General features: G+C 38.7%; 1 protein-coding gene across 3 annotated transcripts in view; it reads right to left on the minus strand.

Annotated features, from left to right (window-relative positions):
* The window catches only part of LOC143032357 (mitochondrial potassium channel ATP-binding subunit-like), a 53,104-nt gene that overhangs the window by 14,790 nt on the left and 17,390 nt on the right, over nt 1–20,924 (minus strand). For all 3 annotated transcript variants that reach the window (XM_076196974.1, XM_076196982.1, XM_076196993.1), the window contains exons 7-13: nt 12,237–12,382; nt 12,033–12,108; nt 9,194–9,334; nt 8,811–8,969; nt 6,399–6,602; nt 6,156–6,275; nt 5,022–5,125 (exon numbers count right to left, since the gene is read on the minus strand). In XM_076196974.1, the coding sequence (XP_076053089.1) occupies nt 5,022–5,125; nt 6,156–6,275; nt 6,399–6,602; nt 8,811–8,969; nt 9,194–9,334; nt 12,033–12,108; nt 12,237–12,382 (950 nt within the window). The remainder of the gene's footprint in view (nt 1–5,021; nt 5,126–6,155; nt 6,276–6,398; nt 6,603–8,810; nt 8,970–9,193; nt 9,335–12,032; nt 12,109–12,236; nt 12,383–20,924) is intronic.

The raw sequence follows: 20,924 nt of genomic DNA on the forward strand, positions 1-20,924 counted from the left end.
CTAAAATACCCGATTTCAGTAAAGCTCAGTTCATAGAACTACATCAGGAGCTTCAGCTTACAGATTGGGAGGCAAAATTAAACGAAAGGCCTGTAGATCAGATGTGGGAAATATTTCAAAATACGCTCACTAAGATGATTCAAACTTACATTCCTTTTAAGGACAGACGTCCCCCAAATCAGGCTCGCCCAAAGTGGCTCGACAAAGAAACTGAAAAAAGTATTGCTAAAAAGAGACAGGCTTATAAGAAATATAAGTGCTCGGGTGCATCTAATGACTATGAAAGTTATGTATCAATACAGAGAGATTTAAAAAAGACAATAAGAAAAAGAAAACGACAATACGAAATGAACATCGCTGAGAAATCCAAAGAGAATCCCAAAGAATTCTATAGTTACATTAGAGATAAAAAGGTTGTTAGGAATCACATTGGTCCACTATTATCTGCTGACGGTCAACTTGAATATTCAAATGAAGGAATGTGTAATCTCTTAAACAATTATTTTAGCCCGGTATTCGTAAACGAAACACCTCAAAGTGAATTCCAAACTGAAACCTGTGAAAAGTCTGGGGTAAACTTACTCACTACGGTAAATATAACAAAAGAAACAATTAAAAGGTGTATAGACAAACTCAAAGTTAATAAAACACCAGGGCCTGACGGTTGGCATCCAAGAATCTTAAAGGAAATGAAAAATGAGATTGTTGTTCCATTAGAAATTATTTTCAAGAAATCCATCATATCCGGAGATGTCCCAAGAGAATGGAAGCTAGCTAACGTTACTCCCATATTCAAAAAAGGTGACAAAAAGAAACCAAATAACTATAGGCCTATTAGTTTGACTTCAATCGTAGGAAAAATAATGGAAACTATCATCAGAGATGCTATCGAATATCATTTAGAAAGTAACCGTTTGATAAATGATAGCCAACATGGTTTCAGACGGAAACGTTCTTGCGTGACTAACTTACTCGAATTCTACAACACAGTTGTCTCGAATTATGACAAAAGAAACAATATAGATTTAATATATCTAGACTTTGCAAAAGCTTTTGATACCGTCCCACACGAAAGACTACTTACTAAATTAGCTTTGCATGGAATAAGTGGTAGCCTATTAGGTTGGACTAGTAATTGGTTGAAAGGTCGAAAACAGAGAGTTGTTTTAAATGGAAAAACTTCTGGATGGAAAAGTGTTGCAAGTGGAGTTCCTCAGGGTTCCGTTCTTGGGCCACTTCTATTCATAGTATATATAAATGATATAGACCATGGACTAAAATCTACTGTTTCCAAATTTGCTGATGATACAAAACTGTGCGGAGTGGCAAATGATCACTCAAACCAATTAGATATTCAAGAAGATTTAGATCAATTACAGCAATGGTCTGAAAAGTGCCTAATGAAATTTAACACAAGTAAATGCAAGGTAATGCACATAGGTAAAAATAACAGCAAGTACGATTACAAGTTATTTGGAAATTCGTTAACAAAAGTGGATAGTGAAAAAGATCTCGGCGTAATTATCAGTAACGACCTCAAATCATCCAAGCAGTGTATTTCAGCCTCTGAGAAAGCAAATAAGATTCTGGGACTGATTGCGCGATCTTTTGATTTCAAAAGTCCATCACTCATTAACAAGCTATATAAATCGTTAGTTCGTCCACATTTGGAATATGCTGTTTCCGTATGGTCACCGAATCTCATTAAAGACATTGACAGACTGGAAAAAGTACAACGGCGAGCCACAAAACTGATTCCAAATATCAAAAATAAATCATACAAAAATCGACTTAAGCACATGAATCTGTTTTCCCTAAAAAAGCGTAGACTCAGAGGTGACTTGATACAGGTCTTTAAGATTTTAAAGGGAATTGACAACATCAAAAGTGACAAAATTTTCACATTGAATGAGAATCAGACAAGAAACAATGGTCTCAAACTGTCCGGAAATAGATTCAATTTGGAAGTAGGAAGAAACAACTTTGCCAACCGTGTAGTTAATGAATGGAATAAACTTCCTGCACAGGTAGTGCAATGTAGTTCAGTTCGAAGCTTTAAGAATCATTTAGATAAATACCTAAGTAAGATGCTGTAATTATTATAATTTATGTTATATTATTTGTTTTTGTTTTGTTATAATTTGTCTGTCTGATTTTCATTTATTATTAGTTATATGTCAATTTATTATCATTTACTATTTACCTGTTTGTTTGTTATTCAACTATACCAATGCATTTATTTATGTATTTTAATTGTTATTTACATTGTTATAGTTTTAATTTTTTTTTTTTTTTTTTTTTTTTTTTTTTTTTTTTTTTTTTTTTTTTTTTTTTTTTTTTTTTTTTTTTTTTTTTTTGCATCCGACCTAGATATGGATCAAAAGGTCTCCTGTCGGCATGCTTTGCCTTTGTAATCCTTTGTAAGATAGAAGAGATAAAGCTTGGAAAAAATGGAAAAAAATAAAATCATGGAAAGTGGCAAATCAACCACAGAAATGAATATGTAAAAGTGCACAAAGAGGAAAAAAGAAACTATGAAAAAGACATCATAGAAAAATGTAAAGATCAACCCAAACTATTCTATAGGTATGTGAATGGTGAACCTAAAAATAAACAGGAAATGATGAAACTATGCCACAGAAATATAGAATGTACAGAAGATTTGGAAATGGCTGAAGTTATAAACAACCACTTCAAGTCGGTTTTCACTAGAGAATAAAGTACATTGGGACAAAGGAATTGAACTGCACAAACCTTGATGTCAGGAAATCACACGATCAGACGGAATTGCAAATTTGATACTAAGAGAATGTAAAGAAGAATTAATAGACAAAATATATAACATAATAAGTTGCTCACTCAAAGAAGGAAAAATACCAAAGGACTGGAAAACTGCCAATACTGTACCAATACATAAAGGAGGATACAAAGAAGATGCAACAAATTACAGACAGGTCTCCCTTACAGCACTGTAGCCAAAATTTGTGAAAAAATGATCAAGAATAGATGGATAAATCACCTGGAAGAAAGCAATATAATAAACCTGAGACAATCTGGATTCAGACAGGGAAGATCATGTGCCACATACTTAATCTGTTTCTCCTTAAGATTAAGAGATATAATACAACAAAGGGATAGATGGACTGATTATGCTTTTCTACTTACAAAAGGTCTTCAACAAAGTACCACACAAAAAAAAAATAAATAAATAAATAAAAAAATGGAAAACATAGGAGGGACACAAGGTAAATTACTAAACTGGATGGAGGATTTCTTGCATAGCAGAAAAACTAAGAGTAGTGCTCAGAGAAAAGAGTTCAGCTTGGGAGGTGATTAGTGGAATTCCACAAGGATCAGTATTGGCTCCAATAATGTTCACTATGTGAATGACATAGATGAAGATGTGGATTGTTACATGAGTTTCTTTGCAGATGATGCTAAATTGCTGAAGAAAGTGTATATTGAAACAGATTGTGAATCACTACAGACAGACCTAAACAAGGTATGGAAATAGATCCAAAAGTGGGAAGTAGACTTCAACATAAAGAAATGTAGCATAATAGAGTTTGGAAAAAGTAAAAAAAAAAAAAGAATATCAGGACAATATAAAATTGGAACTAAAGAAGTAAAGAAAGTGGGATCTGAAAAAGATCTGGGAGTAATCTCAAATGACATGTCCCCTGATAAGCAGATAAAAAAAAATTCAGAGAATCTTACAACTTGCTAAGATCAATAAAAGTGACTTTTACCTATTTAGACAGAGAAATGGTAAAAAAAAATTCTAGTCACACAAACAAGGCCTAGACTATTGTACCAAAAAGAATATAAAGAAAAGTGAATGAATCCAGAGAGCAGCCGCAAAAATGCCCCCAACACTTTCAAATCTGTCACATGAGGAGAGACTGGCTAAATTGAAATTAGAAAGAAGCAAACTGCTGACCATTTACAGAATCATGAAAGGCACAGAAGTCCTTTATAGAGAGGACTTACTAAACTGTGGTAAGATAAATACAAGGGGACATGATAAGAAACTCAAAAAGTGTAGTTATAGAAGAGACCTGAAAAAAAAAGTTTTCCATACAGAGTGGTGGATATCTGGAACAAACTGGATAAAACAATACTGTGTGCAAAAACTATACATAAATTTATGAGTAAACTAGACACAGTGAGATACAAAGACATGACACCATGAGCATAGCTCCCTTTTCCATAAGATACAACTAGGTAAATATACCAAGGGCTTTTTTCCCCTTACAAGGTAGGTAGCTAAAGACAAAACCCATAATTCCACTCCCACCCATTTCATCCCTACTTACTCTACTCCCATTCACCACCCCTCCCTCCCTCCCTCAATAGTGTTCGTTCCTTGAACAAATCAGGGGCATGTTTAACATCTCGCCTCACATTATTCCCCTAATACCCATGGCCAGCAAAATTTTAAATATCTAAACCACCCTTTGTGGACATTTTGCCCACGGACAGCATTCTCATCCTTTCCCAGTGTTCAATCCACCCCCCTTCTCCTCCTCTTCCTTCCCCCCCCTTTTCTCTCCCCGTTCCCTCCTTTCCCCTTATTTAATCTCAAGCATTTGTATCTCAACTTGTACTTGAAAAAGCTGTAATAAGCGAAACGTCGTACAAATAAAGGCTCCGTCCTCATATGGTGTTTAACTCGTCAAAGTCCATTAATCATAACTTGTTGTTGTGGCTATTTGTTATATTATCTTTTTTTGATAGTATGCATCTAGCAGTGTAGAGGTGTGGCAACCCCCACCCTCTGAACACCTCATAACTCATGGCATCACATGGCAGTCAGAAATGAGCCAAGGTAGAGGCTAGCCATCCTGTTACCTCCCTGTAACTAGGCAGTTAAGTCTTCCATTATATAAATATATCCCAGTGCTCAATGCCTTTCCTAATAACCCACACAGGCAGGAAGACATTATTGGTCCTTGGCTATCTTAATGAATGTGTATTCAAACATCTTTTCTATCCATCTCTCCATTATGTCCTGTACTCACCTTTCCATGAGTTGTGCTATTGTAGATTTTCCACCCCCTGAAGCCCCAACCAATGCCACCACACGTCCAGCTGGGATACGAAGGTTAAAGTTGGTCAGCACATCCTGTGTGAAAAATATCTGGTGAGACATAACAATCTTCCCTACTGGTACATGAGGATGCTGGCATTGGCATCTTGATTATACATTTTTTTTTGTAGTTGTACATAAGGTACCCCCAGATTCTGTGAACTAATTTAATTATGTTTTCTGTGTTTATTATTACTCAGAGTGAAAGAGAACAAGTAATACAGCAGTGACTTTATATTCTATAATGTGAGTAGTGTGATGAATCATACATATGACAGCTGATACTGTGCACAAGAATCTGACTTGTACTGAAATGGTTAATAACCTGAAGACTACTAAAAAGTCACTTTTTTCCTATCTCTTTCAATGATGGTATGTCCATTGTTAATTTTTCTTTGTATCTTTAAGATGGTGTCCCTGGAGGAGTGCAGTAGATATACAAAAACAGCCAGAACAAGGGAGAGTGAAATTTAATATGTGGCTTAACATTCCTCTGAGTGGAGATTTGTCTCTAAAATATCAACTGCATATAACTATGCATCCAATACCCTAATACAGAGATCTAGTTTCCTTTAAAGGAACTCATGATAGATAAGAAAATATAATTGAAAAAATAAACCAAATAAAATCAAAACCTACCTCAACTACCCATTTGTGAATGCTGTATTGATTGATAATGGCTGATTCAGTTTAATGTCGCAGGTTCCCCCTATCCAAAGGCTAGGACTGTGCCCCTTATGAAGGATTTTGTAGTGTGAAATTTAATTAACCATGCCCTTGATCCAACTCACTTGTGGCAGGATTCGAACCACCATCACCTTGACCTCCATCACAAGTAACAACACTCTAACCCTCTTGGCCAGCAAACATCAGAATGTTGTCTTAGTTACATATCTATTCTGACTAGTGTTGGATAATTTTATTCTGCTGAAAGAAATGCTCTTGCTTCTAAAAGGTACTATTTTTCAAATTTATTACGCTGATAATGAACCTAGCTGTTTGACTTCCTGAAAACTCTCAGAAAAACTGATCACTGCTGCAAGGCGACTTGTACTTGTATTCTTACCTGGTTTGGCCTAGATGGGTAGCTAAAGGAAATATTGCGAAATTCAATGTGACCCATTAGGGAGTGGTATGGGATGATCTTTCCACCCTTGACTGGAATGCTTGGATCAATGCTGATGTACTGGAAAAATAAAAAATATTAATCAATATGTATTTTTATGGCAACATATGAATATAATGGCACTAATTTAGATGTAAGGTGAACACATATCTTAATAACATGTTCATACTGCAAAATTTGTACCTCAAACACTCTGGCTCCTGCACTGATACCCCGAACAAAGTTTCCAAACATGATAGAAAGTTGTGCAAGTGATCTTTGGATAGTCTGTGCTGCCACCATGAAGGACATGAGGTCCCCTGCCTTTAGTTGACCTGATGACAGTAGAGATCCACCAGCATAGAGAGTTGCCATCACAATACCATTCAAAAACAAATTTGATCCTGCCTGAAATAAAGATACAAAAGAAGGTACTTCCTCTTAACACAGACAAAAAGAAATGAGATGACTTGGTGTTTCAATTGCAACAATATAATAATAATTTGCAATGAATTTCACTGACTAGAAACCCACAGCCCCACAGTAGCTGGCACTGATCTCTGAGACCTCCCATAGATACTTCTATGAGATGTTGGATAGTTGTCTGTGTTGTATTACTGTGGGCTTATTTCCATTACCAGCTTATAGTAAGAGGAGGAAATACAATCATTTTTGAAAGAGATCTTATGTCCAATTCAGAGACCTAGTGTCAGCCATTCAGGGCTGCACCTCTAGTTGATGGGTTTTGAAGACAGACATCAAGGAGATGTCATTCATCTTCCAAAACTACTATTTACAGGTCCAGATCATTGGTACCATTTGACCATAACACTGGATTATTAAATATTTTTCAGACATAACATGGAGGGTCAATTCAAACTACCCATATTCACTAGATAAACAACAATTAAGGAACACAACACACAACACAAAGGTAGAATCTTAATATCAATTCACAACAATATACCATTCTCCAGCAAAAGAAACTAAACAAATACTAACAGTCAACACACATAATCACTATCCAAACATAGATAATGTAAACTACTTACATCACAAATATTTCTATGGCACCCACCACATCAGCTCCCTCAATTCTAACCACTCAACTCAAAAGCCATGTCTGAGGGAGTTTGGTGATCAGTCTTGAAAATCTTGTCCTGTGATCTGAGTGTGGATATGTTTTTTGTGTAGATGTATTGTGTGTTACAGGTGGTAAGTCGTGTGAATAGCTGAGTGTTTTGCTGTTGGTGCTTTGTTTTGTTTTTCGATATGGTTTTGTTTAAGTAATGTAATAAAGATGGTGTGTAGAGTTCAGGGCTCTTTCACAGAAATGTGTCCCTATCACAAGTTCTTCTCACATAAAACCTTTTGACTGCCCTTAACAACTTTTCCCCTATCTCACACCTCTTTAACACCTCCCACAATCCCTTCCTGTCCATCCTGTTGTAAACTTTCTCCAGATCCATAAAAGTCCAACAGACATCCTTACCTCTTACCAAAAACTTCTTGCACATCTGCCTTGCTACAAAATTTTTATCTATATATCCTCTACCTTTACTAAACACATACAGTTCTATCCTAGTTACTCCATCTGCTCCCCTATAATCCTCTCACCCTCCCATATTTTCCCTTTTTCCTTTGTAAACTTGGACTTATGCATTCTTCCAGTTCTCCACCATATTCCCCTCCCTTAGGCACACATTAAACATTCTCACCAGCCAATCCACTATAACAGTTCCTCTCTTTGTCAGACACTCCAAATGGCACTAATCCAACCCAGGTATTTTACCAGCTTTCACCACTTTCAATGCTCTTTGTAACTCATCATTTCATATAACCCTGTCATTTTCTTCTCCCATCAAAGTCAATTTCTTTGTATCTCCCACTGCCACAATCCTAGTGGCAATAAGAGAGTTATCATAGAAACAGACCTCTACAACAAAGAGAAATGGTTAATAAACTTCTCAATCTATACAGAGCAGAATAACCTAACACAATAAAATTTCTAGGACTAAAAGAATGTGCAATGGAGCCCCCCTTCTCAAGACACAATATTCTCACCTACATTATTCAATCTTTTCACATATGATCTTCCAATACTAGATTCAGAACATAACACCAAAGTCCTCACCTATGCAGATGACCTAATGACTATAACCCAGCAAAGCAACAACAAAATAGCTGCTAGGAGCACTTAAGTGTATTTAGACAAAGTAGAACACTAACTCACCACAGCCATACCCAGACAACAACACAATATTTCTTCCTTGAGTGACTTGTAGACTAATCCAGAGGCTGTGGTTTTTTATCTAGATGTGGGTCTCCTCCAAGAGAGACTGAGGCAATGGATTAATTGATTGATTGATCTTAAAGATAGCAAGGGATTGGTATAGCAGTTAGAAGAACAGAAGAGAAGGTTAGTTGGACTAGTGGAGCAGGAAAAATTACCAATTCATGGGAAAATTCAGCAGTCTGATCAAGATCAGTACTCTCTCTCTCTCTCTCTCTCTCTCTCTCTCTCTCTCTCTCTCTCTCTCTCTCTCTCTCTCTCTCTCTCTCTCTCTCTCTCTCTCTCTCTCTCCTGCTCTCATTTAGAGTAAATTAAAAGCTCACCTGGAAAAGTCCAATTCCTGTTCCTAACATTTCATTGAGTTCTCGGGATTTTTCCACTTCTCTTGAAAACAGCTGAGCTTCAGCAGGTTCCATAGCAAAGGCTCTAACTGTTCGCATGTTGCCTAGGCACTCATCTGCTACACCTGTTGCCTTGGCAACCTATAATGTAAGAAAAGAAGCCATAGAGTTCTACATCCAAAGGACACTGAAGTCTAGAATAAAAACATATTACCATAATACGGGATCTATACTTTTTTTCATCAAATTGTATTTTTTATGTCTGCTCTCATATCTGAAAAAGTACATTTTTGCACTTCAATCTCCTCTGGCATTAAATCCCTATCAAAACACACCAAATGAGGTATGATAATTGTCCAGCTAACCTGATGTTGGGCAGCCTTAGAAAGTGCCCTCAATAGTGTTCCTAGAGCAGTGCCTACACCAATGATAGCAGGCACCACTAAAGCAGTCATTCCAGCCATCTGGGGTGATATAGTATATATGGAGATACCACAACCGATGACCTGTAACAAATATAAGGAGGGATTCTAAATGTTTGTGCCACTTACTGGTATCAAGAATATATTTTCAGTATCTGTATTGATCAAAACAGTGTGCAAGAGGAGAGAGTTGAGAGCAAATGTGGATGAAAGTAAAGTGATGAGATGTACAAGAAGTGGTGACAGTGGCAGGTTGGATAAGAGCATGAAGAATGAGAAGCTGAAGGAAGTGGAAAGCTTTAAATATGTAGGGTCATCTGTGGCAGTGAATAAAGAAGTGAAGGTGGAGGTGACTTAGAATAAAGGAAGCAAGTCAATTTCTGGGTGAAATCATGAGTATTATGATAAATAGATACCTGAAGATGAAAACAAAGAGAAAGTTGTATGAGGTAGTGACTGAACCTACAGCAATGGATGTAACAGAGCCTTGGAATTAATGATGGGCAGACAGGAAGTTTCCGAAGACATACGAGATGAAGTGTTTGAGAAATATGGTTGGTACACCTAGGTCTCTTAATCCAACACTCACTAACTGCCATTTGTGCTGATGTTTGGACCCAGAACATAAACCACCACCAATTCCAAAAATGGGTTAATGTCCTGGGCCCAAACATCTTCACAAATGGTGGTTGGAAAGTGTTGGATTAAGAGACCTAGGTGTATTACAAGAATGGATAGAGAAATGTGGAGGTGAGGCAGAAAACAAGGGTGGAAAGAGAGCTGTTGGATAGGACAGATCAAAGACTACTGAGGTGATATGGACATAGGGAAAGAATGAGTAATGGAAAACTGGCAACGACAATTTAGAAAGTGGGAGTAAATTAAGGAAACTTTAGAGAAAGATCGAGAATAAGTTGAATGGATGGGGTAAAGGGAGCCTTGAATGCATGAGGAATGTCTGTTGAGCAGAGTAGAGAGAGTGCAAAAGACAAGAATGGATTGAAGTAAACTGTAAAGGGATGAGGATGGTGAAGCCTAAAGGAATGTTCCCCTCTTCTGTTCTGTAAAATATCTTGAATGAATGTAGACATAGAGAAGGTGGGGGTCACCACATATTGAAGCACTGGAGATAAACCAGCTCCAGCTGTCAGGCCTTGCTGTGGCAGCACTGTATGACATCAGTGCAATGTGCTAGAGTACATGAATGACTAGTTTTCCAAAAGGTATTGAGATGGGAGGGGCATTAAATGGTCTTTAATGTGAGCTTTCATGAACTTGAAAAAGGTATATGACAGGGTTGACAGACAACTTTGTGGAGCATATCACAAATATTTGAAAAGGGGAGGTTGCTGAAAACAAAAACTCTTACATGAATAGTAGGTAGAAGGGAAGTGGGAGGTGAGCCACTTATTTGCTTGTGGTTGACTATGTGCTTGTAGATGATTTGAAAAACAGAATGAGACAATTAGTGGTGGAATTTGGGTGAGTATGTGAGAGGTAAAACCTGAAAGTAAATGTGAGCAAAAGTTTGGTGATGAGCTACACAAGAAGGTGGTGATAAGTTGAAGGTGAGCTTAACCACTTCACTCCAGGCCAAAATCTCGCGGGCAGCATTAGCTGCCAGACGTACGATGTTGCGTCATAATACTCGCATCATAAAAAATAGTCACCGTTTATATCGATCGTTCTCTCTTTCACCCGTGAATTTTGATAACCATAGAAAATGAGATGAAGCCAGTTTAGAGAGTATGTCAGTTACGCAGGGACAACTACAATAAATATAATCAAGACTCCGATATGGCATCCTCACGTATCCACTTGCTCCCCATGCCGCCTACATAGGCGGCACCGTATGGAAGGGGTTAAAGGGTGAAGTGGAAGGTTTTAACTATTTGGGGTCACATGTAGCACAGAGTGAGAGTGAAGGTGAAGGTGCATTACAGAGTAAGGGATGCAAGTAAATGTCTGGAGGGAATAAAAAGTGTCATCAGAAATAGGTATCTAGGGATGAATGCAGAGAAGAATGTACAAAGGAGTGATTAGACCCACAGCACTGTATGGAGCAGGCTTGGAATCTGAGAGAGCTCGAAAGAACCTGAACATGCTTGAAATTATTTTTTCAAGAAGTATGGTGGAGTTATGAGAATGGATAGAGTGAGACATGTGGAGATAGGTGGAGAGACATGGTGCATAAAGAGCTGGCAGATAGGGTTGATCAAAGAATGCCAAAATGGTTTGGGCATTTGAAAAAAACAGTGAAGAAAGACTAGCACAAAGAGTATGAAAAGCATAAGAGGTTGTGTAAGGTCAGAGATTTGAGTATGTATTCGTATGTAATAACCAATTAGGAACCTTAAATTTAGGAGAAAAATTTCCACCCTCCAGTTCAGGATTCCATTAGAAGAATATTTTTAGGATTTTTAGCACATAAATGTTCCATCATGATACGAAGTAGCAGAACCTTGCCTCCCTTTGCAGTGACTTGAGGACTGTAACCAGGGCTTCCTACAACTCTGCAAGAAGTACAGCATCATTGGCAAAGACAAGGTCAGTGACCTTGGCATTGCCAACGGATCCTGCACAATGACAGTGATCAACAACTCCACTCAATATCCAGTTTACACAGGTATTGAAAAGTGTTAGAGTGAGGACACACCTTTGCCTCATTTTGGAATTAACAGGAAAAAAGCAAAACATAACTCCATACCAGTGCTTTCAGTTCCAAAATATAAGCTAGATATCAGATCAATAATCTACTTTCTTGGCTATAATTTCTACTTGCCTGTGTTACACTCCTCATTCCTTGAGAGATACACATTTTAAATGAACTTTTGAAGTCTTGTACATCTGCAGTTAGTCTGTTGGCACAAAGCATTTGTTTAGTTGCTAACATCATTCATTTAAAAATGTGATTTGAAAATGTGTTTATTACTAAACAGTCTTTAGATAGCTCAAATTCAAACATTTACATATGTCCATTCCCTACCTATTTACAAGTTCTCCAGTTTTATGCTTATCATAAAATGCAATGTCTTGAACCACAAGTGCATTGAAAAGTTCTTGTCGCAGATCACTTGCAATTCTCTCACCCATCCGAGTAAGAAAGGTGATATATGAAAATGTGAATACTGCCTATAAGAAAAAAGTTATAATTAGAAGCAAAGACCAATATTTATGATAAATATCATTGTTGTCATTCTCTTAAAAGTAAATAGCACTGATCTCATATTATATCAAACTCGCACATTATATTTGGGAAGAAATGAGAAACACATATACCAAGGCTCTTTCCCCCTTACAAGGGAGGTAGCCAAAAAGGGAAAGGCATAAAATCATTTCCACCCATTCCATCCCTGAATACACTCCACACCCCTCCACCATCCCTCTTATCTGAGCACCTCCTGGATGACGGGTCATCCCTGCACCTTGTCCACTGCCCTGGGTCAGAAGCAGTGTTGCAAGACACAGCACATCCACAGCAAGGCCGCTTCATTAAATCGGCGACCCCCTCTCTCCGTCCCCCCATTGCATAAAATGAGAGGACGGGGAGAAATCCCTTCGAGCTGCGTCAAATTTTGCTCACACATACTACCTCACCCCCCACCCATTCCACCTCATGCAATCACAACATCATCCATATACAACCGTTCTCCATTCACTCCTGTCTTCTGTCCTCTCCCATCCTTCCTCAACAGACATTCCCCTCTTCCCCAAAGCCCCCTTCACTCCATCCATCCACCTCATCCTAGGACGTCCCCTCATGTTCACTCCCTCCACATCTGCCTTCCACACCTCTTTTACTAGTCTTTCTTCACTCATTCTTTCCATGTGTCCAAACCATCCTAATATTCTTTCATCAACCCTATCTCCCAGCTCCTTTTCCACCCCTGTTCTCCTCCTCACCTCCTCATTTCTCACTCTATCAAGCCTAGTAACCCCTATCATACTTCTCAGACACCTCATCTCAAACACATTACAAAGGATTACAAAGGCGGAGCATGCCGACAGGAGACCATTTGATCCATATCTAGGTCGGATGAAAAAAAAAAAAAAAAAAAAAAAATCATATTAATAATAAATTAAAACTATAATATTGTAAAAATAACAAATAAAATACATAAATAAATGCATAGGTATAGTTGAATAACAAACAAAAAAGGTAAATAGTAAATGATTATAAATTGACATATAACTAATAATAAATGAAAATCAGACAAATTATAACAAAACAAAAACAAATAATATAACATAAATTATAATCATTACAGCATCTTACTTAGGTATTTATCTAAATGATTCTTAAAGCTTCGAACTGAACTACATTGCACTACCTGTGCAGGAAGTTTATTCCATTCATTAACTACACGGTTGGCAAAGTTGTTTCTACCTACTTCCAAATTGAATCTATTTCCGGACAGTTTGAGACCATTGTTTCTTGTCTGATTCTCATTCAATGTGAAAATTTTGTCACTTTTGATGTTGTCAATTCCCTTTAAAATCTTAAAGACCTGTATCAAGTCACCTCTGAGTCTACGCTTTTTTAGGGAAAACAGATTCATGTGCTTAAGTCGATTTTTGTATGATTTATTTTTGATATTTGGAATCAGTTTTGTGGCTCGCCGTTGTACTTTTTCCAGTCTGTCAATGTCTTTAATGAGATTCGGTGACCATACGGAAACAGCATATTCCAAATGTGGACGAACTAACGATTTATATAGCTTGTTAATGAGTGATGGACTTTTGAAATCAAAAGATCGCGCAATCAATCCCAGAATCTTATTTGCTTTATCAGAGGCTGAAATACACTGCTTGGATGATTTGAGGTCGTTACTGATAATTACGCCGAGATCTTTTTCACTATCCACTTTTGTTAACGAATTTCCAAATAACTTGTAATCGTACTTACTGTTATTTTTACCTATGTGCATTACCTTGCATTTACTTGTGTTAAATTTCATTAGCCACTTTTCAGACCATTGCTGTAATTTATCTAAATCTTCTTGAATATCTAATTGGTTTGAGTGATCATTTGCCACTCCGCACAGTTTTGTATCATCAGCAAATTTGGAAACAGTAGATTTTAGTCCATGGTCTATATCATTTATATATACTATGAATAGAAGTGGCCCAAGAACGGAACCCTGAGGAACTCCACTTGCAACACTTTTCCATCCAGAAGTTTTTCCATTTAAAACAACTCTCTGTTTTCGACCTTTCAACCAATTACTAGTCCAACCTAATAGGCTACCACTTATTCCATGCAAAGCTAATTTAGTAAGTAGTCTTTCGTGTGGGACGGTATCAAAAGCTTTTGCAAAGTCTAGATATATTAAATCTATATTGTTTCTTTTGTCATAATTCGAGATAACTGTGTTGTAGAATTCGAGTAAGTTAGTCACGCAAGAACGTTTCCGTCTGAAACCATGCTGGCTATCATTTATCAAACGGTTACTTTCTAAATGATATTCGATATCATCTCTGATGATAGTTTCCATTATTTTTCCTACGATTGAAGTCAAACTTATAGGCCTATAGTTATTTGGTTTCTTTTTGTCACCTTTTTTGAATATGGGAGTAACGTTAGCTAGCTTCCATTCTCTTGGGACATCTCCGGATATGATGGATTTCTTGAAAATAATTTCTAATGGAACAACAATCTCATTTTTCATTTCCTTTAAGATCCTTGGATGCCAACCGTCAGGCCCTGGTGTTTTATTAACTTTGAGTTTGTCTATACACCTTTTAATTTTTTCTTTTGTTATATTTACCGTAGTGAGTAAGTTTACCCCAGACTTTTCACAGGTTTCAGTTTGGAATTCACTTTGAGGTGTTTTGTTTACGAATACCGAGCTAAAATAATTGTTTAAGAGATTACACATTCCTTCATTTGAATATTCAAGTTGACCGTCAGCAGATAATAGTGGACCAATGTGATTTCTAACAACCTTTTTATCTCTAATGTAACTATAGAATTCTTTGGGATTCTCTTTGGATTTATCAGCGATGTTCATTTCGTATTGTCGTTTTCTTTTTCTTATTGTCTTTTTTAAATCTCTCTGTATTGATACATAACTTTCATAGTCATTAGATGCACCCGAGCACTTATATTTCTTATAAGCCTGTCTCTTTTTAGCAATACTTTTTTCAGTTTCTTTGTCGAGCCACTTTGGGCGAGCCTGATTTGGGGGACGTCTGTCCTTAAAAGGAATGTAAGTTTGAATCATCTTAGTGAGTGTATTTTGAAATATTTCCCACATCTGATCTACAGGCCTTTCGTTTAATTTTGCCTGACGTAGTTCTATGAACTGAGCTTTACTGAAATCGGGTATTTTAGAAGCACAAGTATCTATTCTAAAATTGTTTAGGAGTTTGAATCTGACTAAATTGTGATCGCTATTTGCAACAGATTCACCGACTTCTACATCAGTTACCATGCTTTCGCGGCTAGTGATCAATAAATCGAGCAAGTTTCCATATCTTGTGGGCTCTTTTACATGCTGAATTAAGTAATTGTCACCAAGAAAATCAATCAAGCGACTACCTATATGGCCATGTTCAAGGGTCATCCAATGTCAGTAAAATTGAAATCACCCATTATCAATAAATCCCGGTTGCAGAAACTAGACAGTTCTTGAAATAACAGTTTGTCGTCTGCTAATGATAATGTCTTTGGCCTATATATTACACCTATATTCATTTTTTGTCCATTTGTTAGGGTTAACTCAACCCACAAACTGTCATATGCATCCTGTTTCACTTTCTCTAAAACACAAGCATGAACATTGTTTTTAACGTACAATAGAACACCCCCACCTTTCTTGTGGTTTCTATCCTGATGAAAGTGTTTAAATCCCGCAATATTAAATTCAGCTTCGAACTCTGTACCATTTAACCATGTCTCAGTTATTCCTATCATATCGAGATTTTCGCTTTTGACATACGCCTGTATTTCTTGAAATTTTTTCCTAATACTACGAGCATTAAAGTACATAGTTTTAAGAAACTCGTGATTATTTCTTTTTGACACATTTTGAGTTTCAATATCATGTCTTATATTATCATTTTGTTTTTTATTTATGCCTTACTCTATATTACTATTATTTGGTTCTTCATTGACATTCAATGCCTCATTAACATTTCTCCTATCAAAATTAAAATTAAAATTTCCCCCATCACGGACATCTGGTCGATTACGGTCATCCGATCTATTTTGTACATTTTGTCCCCCTACGTCCCCGTGATTCACGCCGGCCTCCCATCGTTCAGTGACATTATGTCCGGCATCCCTTTCTAAAATTATATTTTGTCCTCCAGTGACATTATATCCTACCGTGATATTTTTTCCTCCACTATAATTACATCCCATCGTGATCTTTTGTCTTCCACTGTCATTACATCCTATCTTGATATTTTGGCCTTCATTGACATTCTGTCCGGTATCTCTTCCTAAAATTATATTTTGTCCTTCACTGACATTATATCCTACCGTGATATTTTCTCCTCCATTATCATTACATCCTATCGTGATATTTTGTTCTCCACTATCATTATTTCCCATCGTGATCTTTTGTCCTCCACTGTCATTACATCCCATTGTGACATTTTGTCCTATGACATTACATCCTAATGTGTCATATCGTCCTCTAGCGACATTACATCCTATCATGATATTTTGGCCTTCATTGACATTCTGTCCGGTATCCCTTCCTAAAATTACATTTTGGCCTTCAATGACATTATATCCTACCGTGATATTTTCTCCTCCATTATCATTACATCCTATCGTGATATTTTGTTCTCCACTATCATTACTTCCCATTGTGATCTTTTGTCCTCCACTGTCATTACATCCCATTGCGACATTTTGGCCTATGACATTATATCCTAATGTGACATTTCGTCCTCTAGCGACATTAAATCCTAAAATTATATTTTGTCCTATACTGGTACATTGTTCTACATTAATGCTATACTCTACACTGTTTTCCCAAGTACATTCTATTTCCCCTTCCCTTTGGCCTTCTACCCTAAAAAAGGAGCTAGTTCATTACAAACTCCCACAATGAGGTTTGTAAGAACATCTTTGCCTCTGCGGGTAAGGTGGATCCCATCAGAAGCGTAAAGGTCATGGCGCCTAGAAAAGAGATACCAAGGATCAAGAAAGTGGTGTCCCAATTGTGTGCACAACTGCGATAGCCTATCATTGATCCCTATGGCTCTACTGTTCCAACACGAACCTGCGTAGATCCTCGGGAGGATCCCACAGACTACGTGACGGCTCCCACGTTCCTTCATCTCCTGAAGGAGGACCTTGTAATTCCGAAAAAGCTCCTCTGATCTCACCCTACCTACATCGTTACTTCCCGTATGAACAATCGTAACCGTGTTCTTCCGTCCTTGCTCCCTGATGGACCGGGTACAATCAACGATCCCACGGCCCGGTTGACATACAAGCTTGCAACGTCGCTTAGTCTTTCGCTGCAGGATGTCGTCATAGCCTCGAACCATGGAGTCCCCCACCACCAAGAACTCCTGGTTTTCAGCCACTTCATCCTCCAGTAGAGCAAAACGATTGACTAGAGCCAGCGGTTGCTCCACAGGGCACACGTCTACCGAACGTGGGCTCGACAAACGGGACCCCACGGAGCGCCACTCGCTCCTTCTCTCTTCCTCTCTTATGTTCCATGTTTCTGCCCCATACAGTGCTGTTGGCACAATCACTCCTTCATACAGTCTCCTCTTAGCATCCATTCCCAAATGTCTATTCCTCATTACACTCTTTAATCCACCAAGGCATTTACTCGCTTCTCTCAATCTACATTCTACCTCCACCTTCACTCCACCTTTTCCTGCCACATTTGCACCCAAGTATCTAAAACTATCCACTTCCTCCAGTCGCTCTCCCTTAATGCTCACCTCCAGTCTACCGCCACTTTCACCCCTTGTACATCTCATCAACTTACTTTTACCCACATTTATCTTTAGCTTTCTTCTATCACATACTCTGCCAAACTCCGTCACCAACTTCCTCAGTCCCTCCTCCAATCCTACCACAAGCGCAGTGTCGTCAGCAAACAACAGCTGGCTCACCTCCCACTTTTCTCCATTTTCTTTAACCATCTCTAATCCCAGGCCCACTACCCTTGCATTTACCTCTCGCACTACCCCATCCATGTATAATTTGAACAGCCACGGCGACATAACGCATCCTTGACGAAGTCCCACCTTTACCTCGAACCACTCACTCTCTCCATTTCCAATCCTGACACAAGCTCTACTACTCTCATAAAAACTCTTGACAGCTCCCACAAGCTTTCCTCCTATCCCATGTATCTGCATAACCTCCCACAGTGCCTTTCTGTCTACCCTATCATAAGCCTTTTCCAGATCCATAAAAGCCCAAAAAACATCCTTCCCCTTTCCTATAGCTTTCTCACATATTTGTCTTACCACAAAGATCTGATCTACACAACCTCTACCTGTCCTAAATCCACACTGTTCCTCACCAATTACTCCTTCTCTTCCTCTCCTAATCCTCTCAATCAAGATCCTCCCATAAGCCTTCCCAAATACACTTAACAAGCTAATCCCTCTGAAACTATTACATTCACACTTGTCCCCTTTTCCCTTGTAAAGAGGAACTATACAGGCACTCCTCCAGTCCTCCGGCACTCTACCCTCTCTCCAGCAAACATTAAATAACCTCACCAGCCAGTCCACCATCACTGTACCTCCCTTTTTCAGACATTCTGCATGGCATCCATCCAGACCAGGTGCCTTACCTGTTTTCATCATCTTAACAACTGCCTTCACCTCATCCTTCCTTATTTCTCCTCCATTTTCCTCACTCATCACTCTCATTTTCTTAGCATTTCCCACTGCAACTATCTTTCCCTCCCTATCCTCTTTCACATTTAGCATACATACATATACCAAGGCTTTTTACCCCTTACAAGGGGGGTAGCCAAAAAGAAAAAGGCATAAAATCATTCCCACCCATCCCATCCCTGAATACACTCCACACCCCTCCACCCTCCCTCTTATCTTAGCACCTCCTGAATGACGGGTCATCCCTGCACCTTGTCCACTGCCCTGGGTCAGAAGCAGTGTTGCAAGACACAGCACATCCACAGCAAGGCCGCTTCATTAAATCGGCGACCCCCTCTCTCCGTCCCCCCATTGCATAAAATGAGAGGATGGGGAGAAATCCCTTCGGGCTGCGTCAAATTTTGCTCACACATACTACCTCACCCCCCCATCCACCCGCCCATTCCACCTCATGCAATCACAACATCATCCATATACAACCGTTCTCCATTCACCCGTCCTCTGTCCTCTCCCGTCCTTCCTCAACAGACATTCCCCTCTTCCCCAAAGCCCCCTTCACTCCATCCATCCACCTCATCCTAGGACGTCCCCTCATGTTCACTCCCTCCACATCTGCCTTCCACACCTCTTTTACTAGTCTTTCTTCACTCATTCTTTCCATGTGTCCAAACCATCCTAATATTCTTTCATCAACCCTATCTCCCAGCTCCTTTTCCACCCCTGTTCTCCTCCTCACCTCCTCATTTCTCACTCTATCTAGCCTAGTAACCCCCATCATACTTCTCAGACACCTCATCTCAAACACATTCAAACTCCTTCTCTCTTCTTCTCTTATGTTCCATGTTTCTGCCCCATACAGTGCTGTTGGCACAATCACTCCTTCATACAGTCTCCTCTTAGCATCCATTCCCAAATGTCTATTCCTCATTACACTCTTTAATCCACCAAGGCATTTACTCGCTTCTCTCAATCTACATTCTACCTCCACTTTCACTCCTCCTTTCCCTGCCACATTTGCACCCAAGTATCTAAAGCTATCCACTTCCTCCAGTCGCTTTCCCTTAATGCTCACTTCCAGTCTACTGCCACTTTCACCCCTTGTAAATCTCATCAACTTACTTTTACCCACATCTATCTTTAGCTTTCTTCCATCACATACTCTCCCAAACTCTGCCACCAACTTCCTCAATCCCTCCTCTGATCCTGCCACAAGCGCAGTGTCATCCGCAAACAACAGCTGGCTCACCTCCCACTTTTCTCCATTTTCTTTAACCATCTCCAATCCAATCCAATCCCTTTCACATTTAGCAACTCCCTAAAATATTCTACCCATCTTCCCCTTACTGCCTTCTCTTCCTTTATCATCTCTCCATCTGCACCTTTTACTTTTTCTTCTCTACTTGATTCGCCTCCTCTTCCTCTTAATTTCTTTCCAAAACATCTTTTTATTACTTTCAAAATTTTCTGTCATACTCTTACCCCATTTCACATCTGCTCTCCTCTTTGCCTCCTTTACCTTTTGCTTTACTTCTCTTTTCTTTTCTTTGTACCTCTCATATGACTCCCTTGTCCTATTTTGTAACCAATCTGTGAAAGCTCGCTTCTTCTCTTCTACAACCTTCTTTGTTTCCTCATCCCACCATTCACTACCCTTCCTTCTATTTCCTCCTGTCCTTCTTGTTCCACACACCATCTTTGCACACTTTGTGACTCCCTCCTTGAACCATCCCCATTCCTCCTCTACTCCTAGCTCTACACTATCCTTCACTCCCTCCCACTCCTCCCTCAGGTTCTTCTTGTACTCCTTCTCCTTTTCATTTAAAGAGTTCACTCTAAGCACCTCCCT

This window comes from Oratosquilla oratoria, chromosome 1 (genome assembly GCF_046742065.1).
Source record: "Oratosquilla oratoria isolate Oo_2021 chromosome 1, ASM4674206v1, whole genome shotgun sequence".
In the NCBI taxonomy this organism is placed as follows: domain Eukaryota; kingdom Metazoa; phylum Arthropoda; class Malacostraca; order Stomatopoda; family Squillidae; genus Oratosquilla; species Oratosquilla oratoria.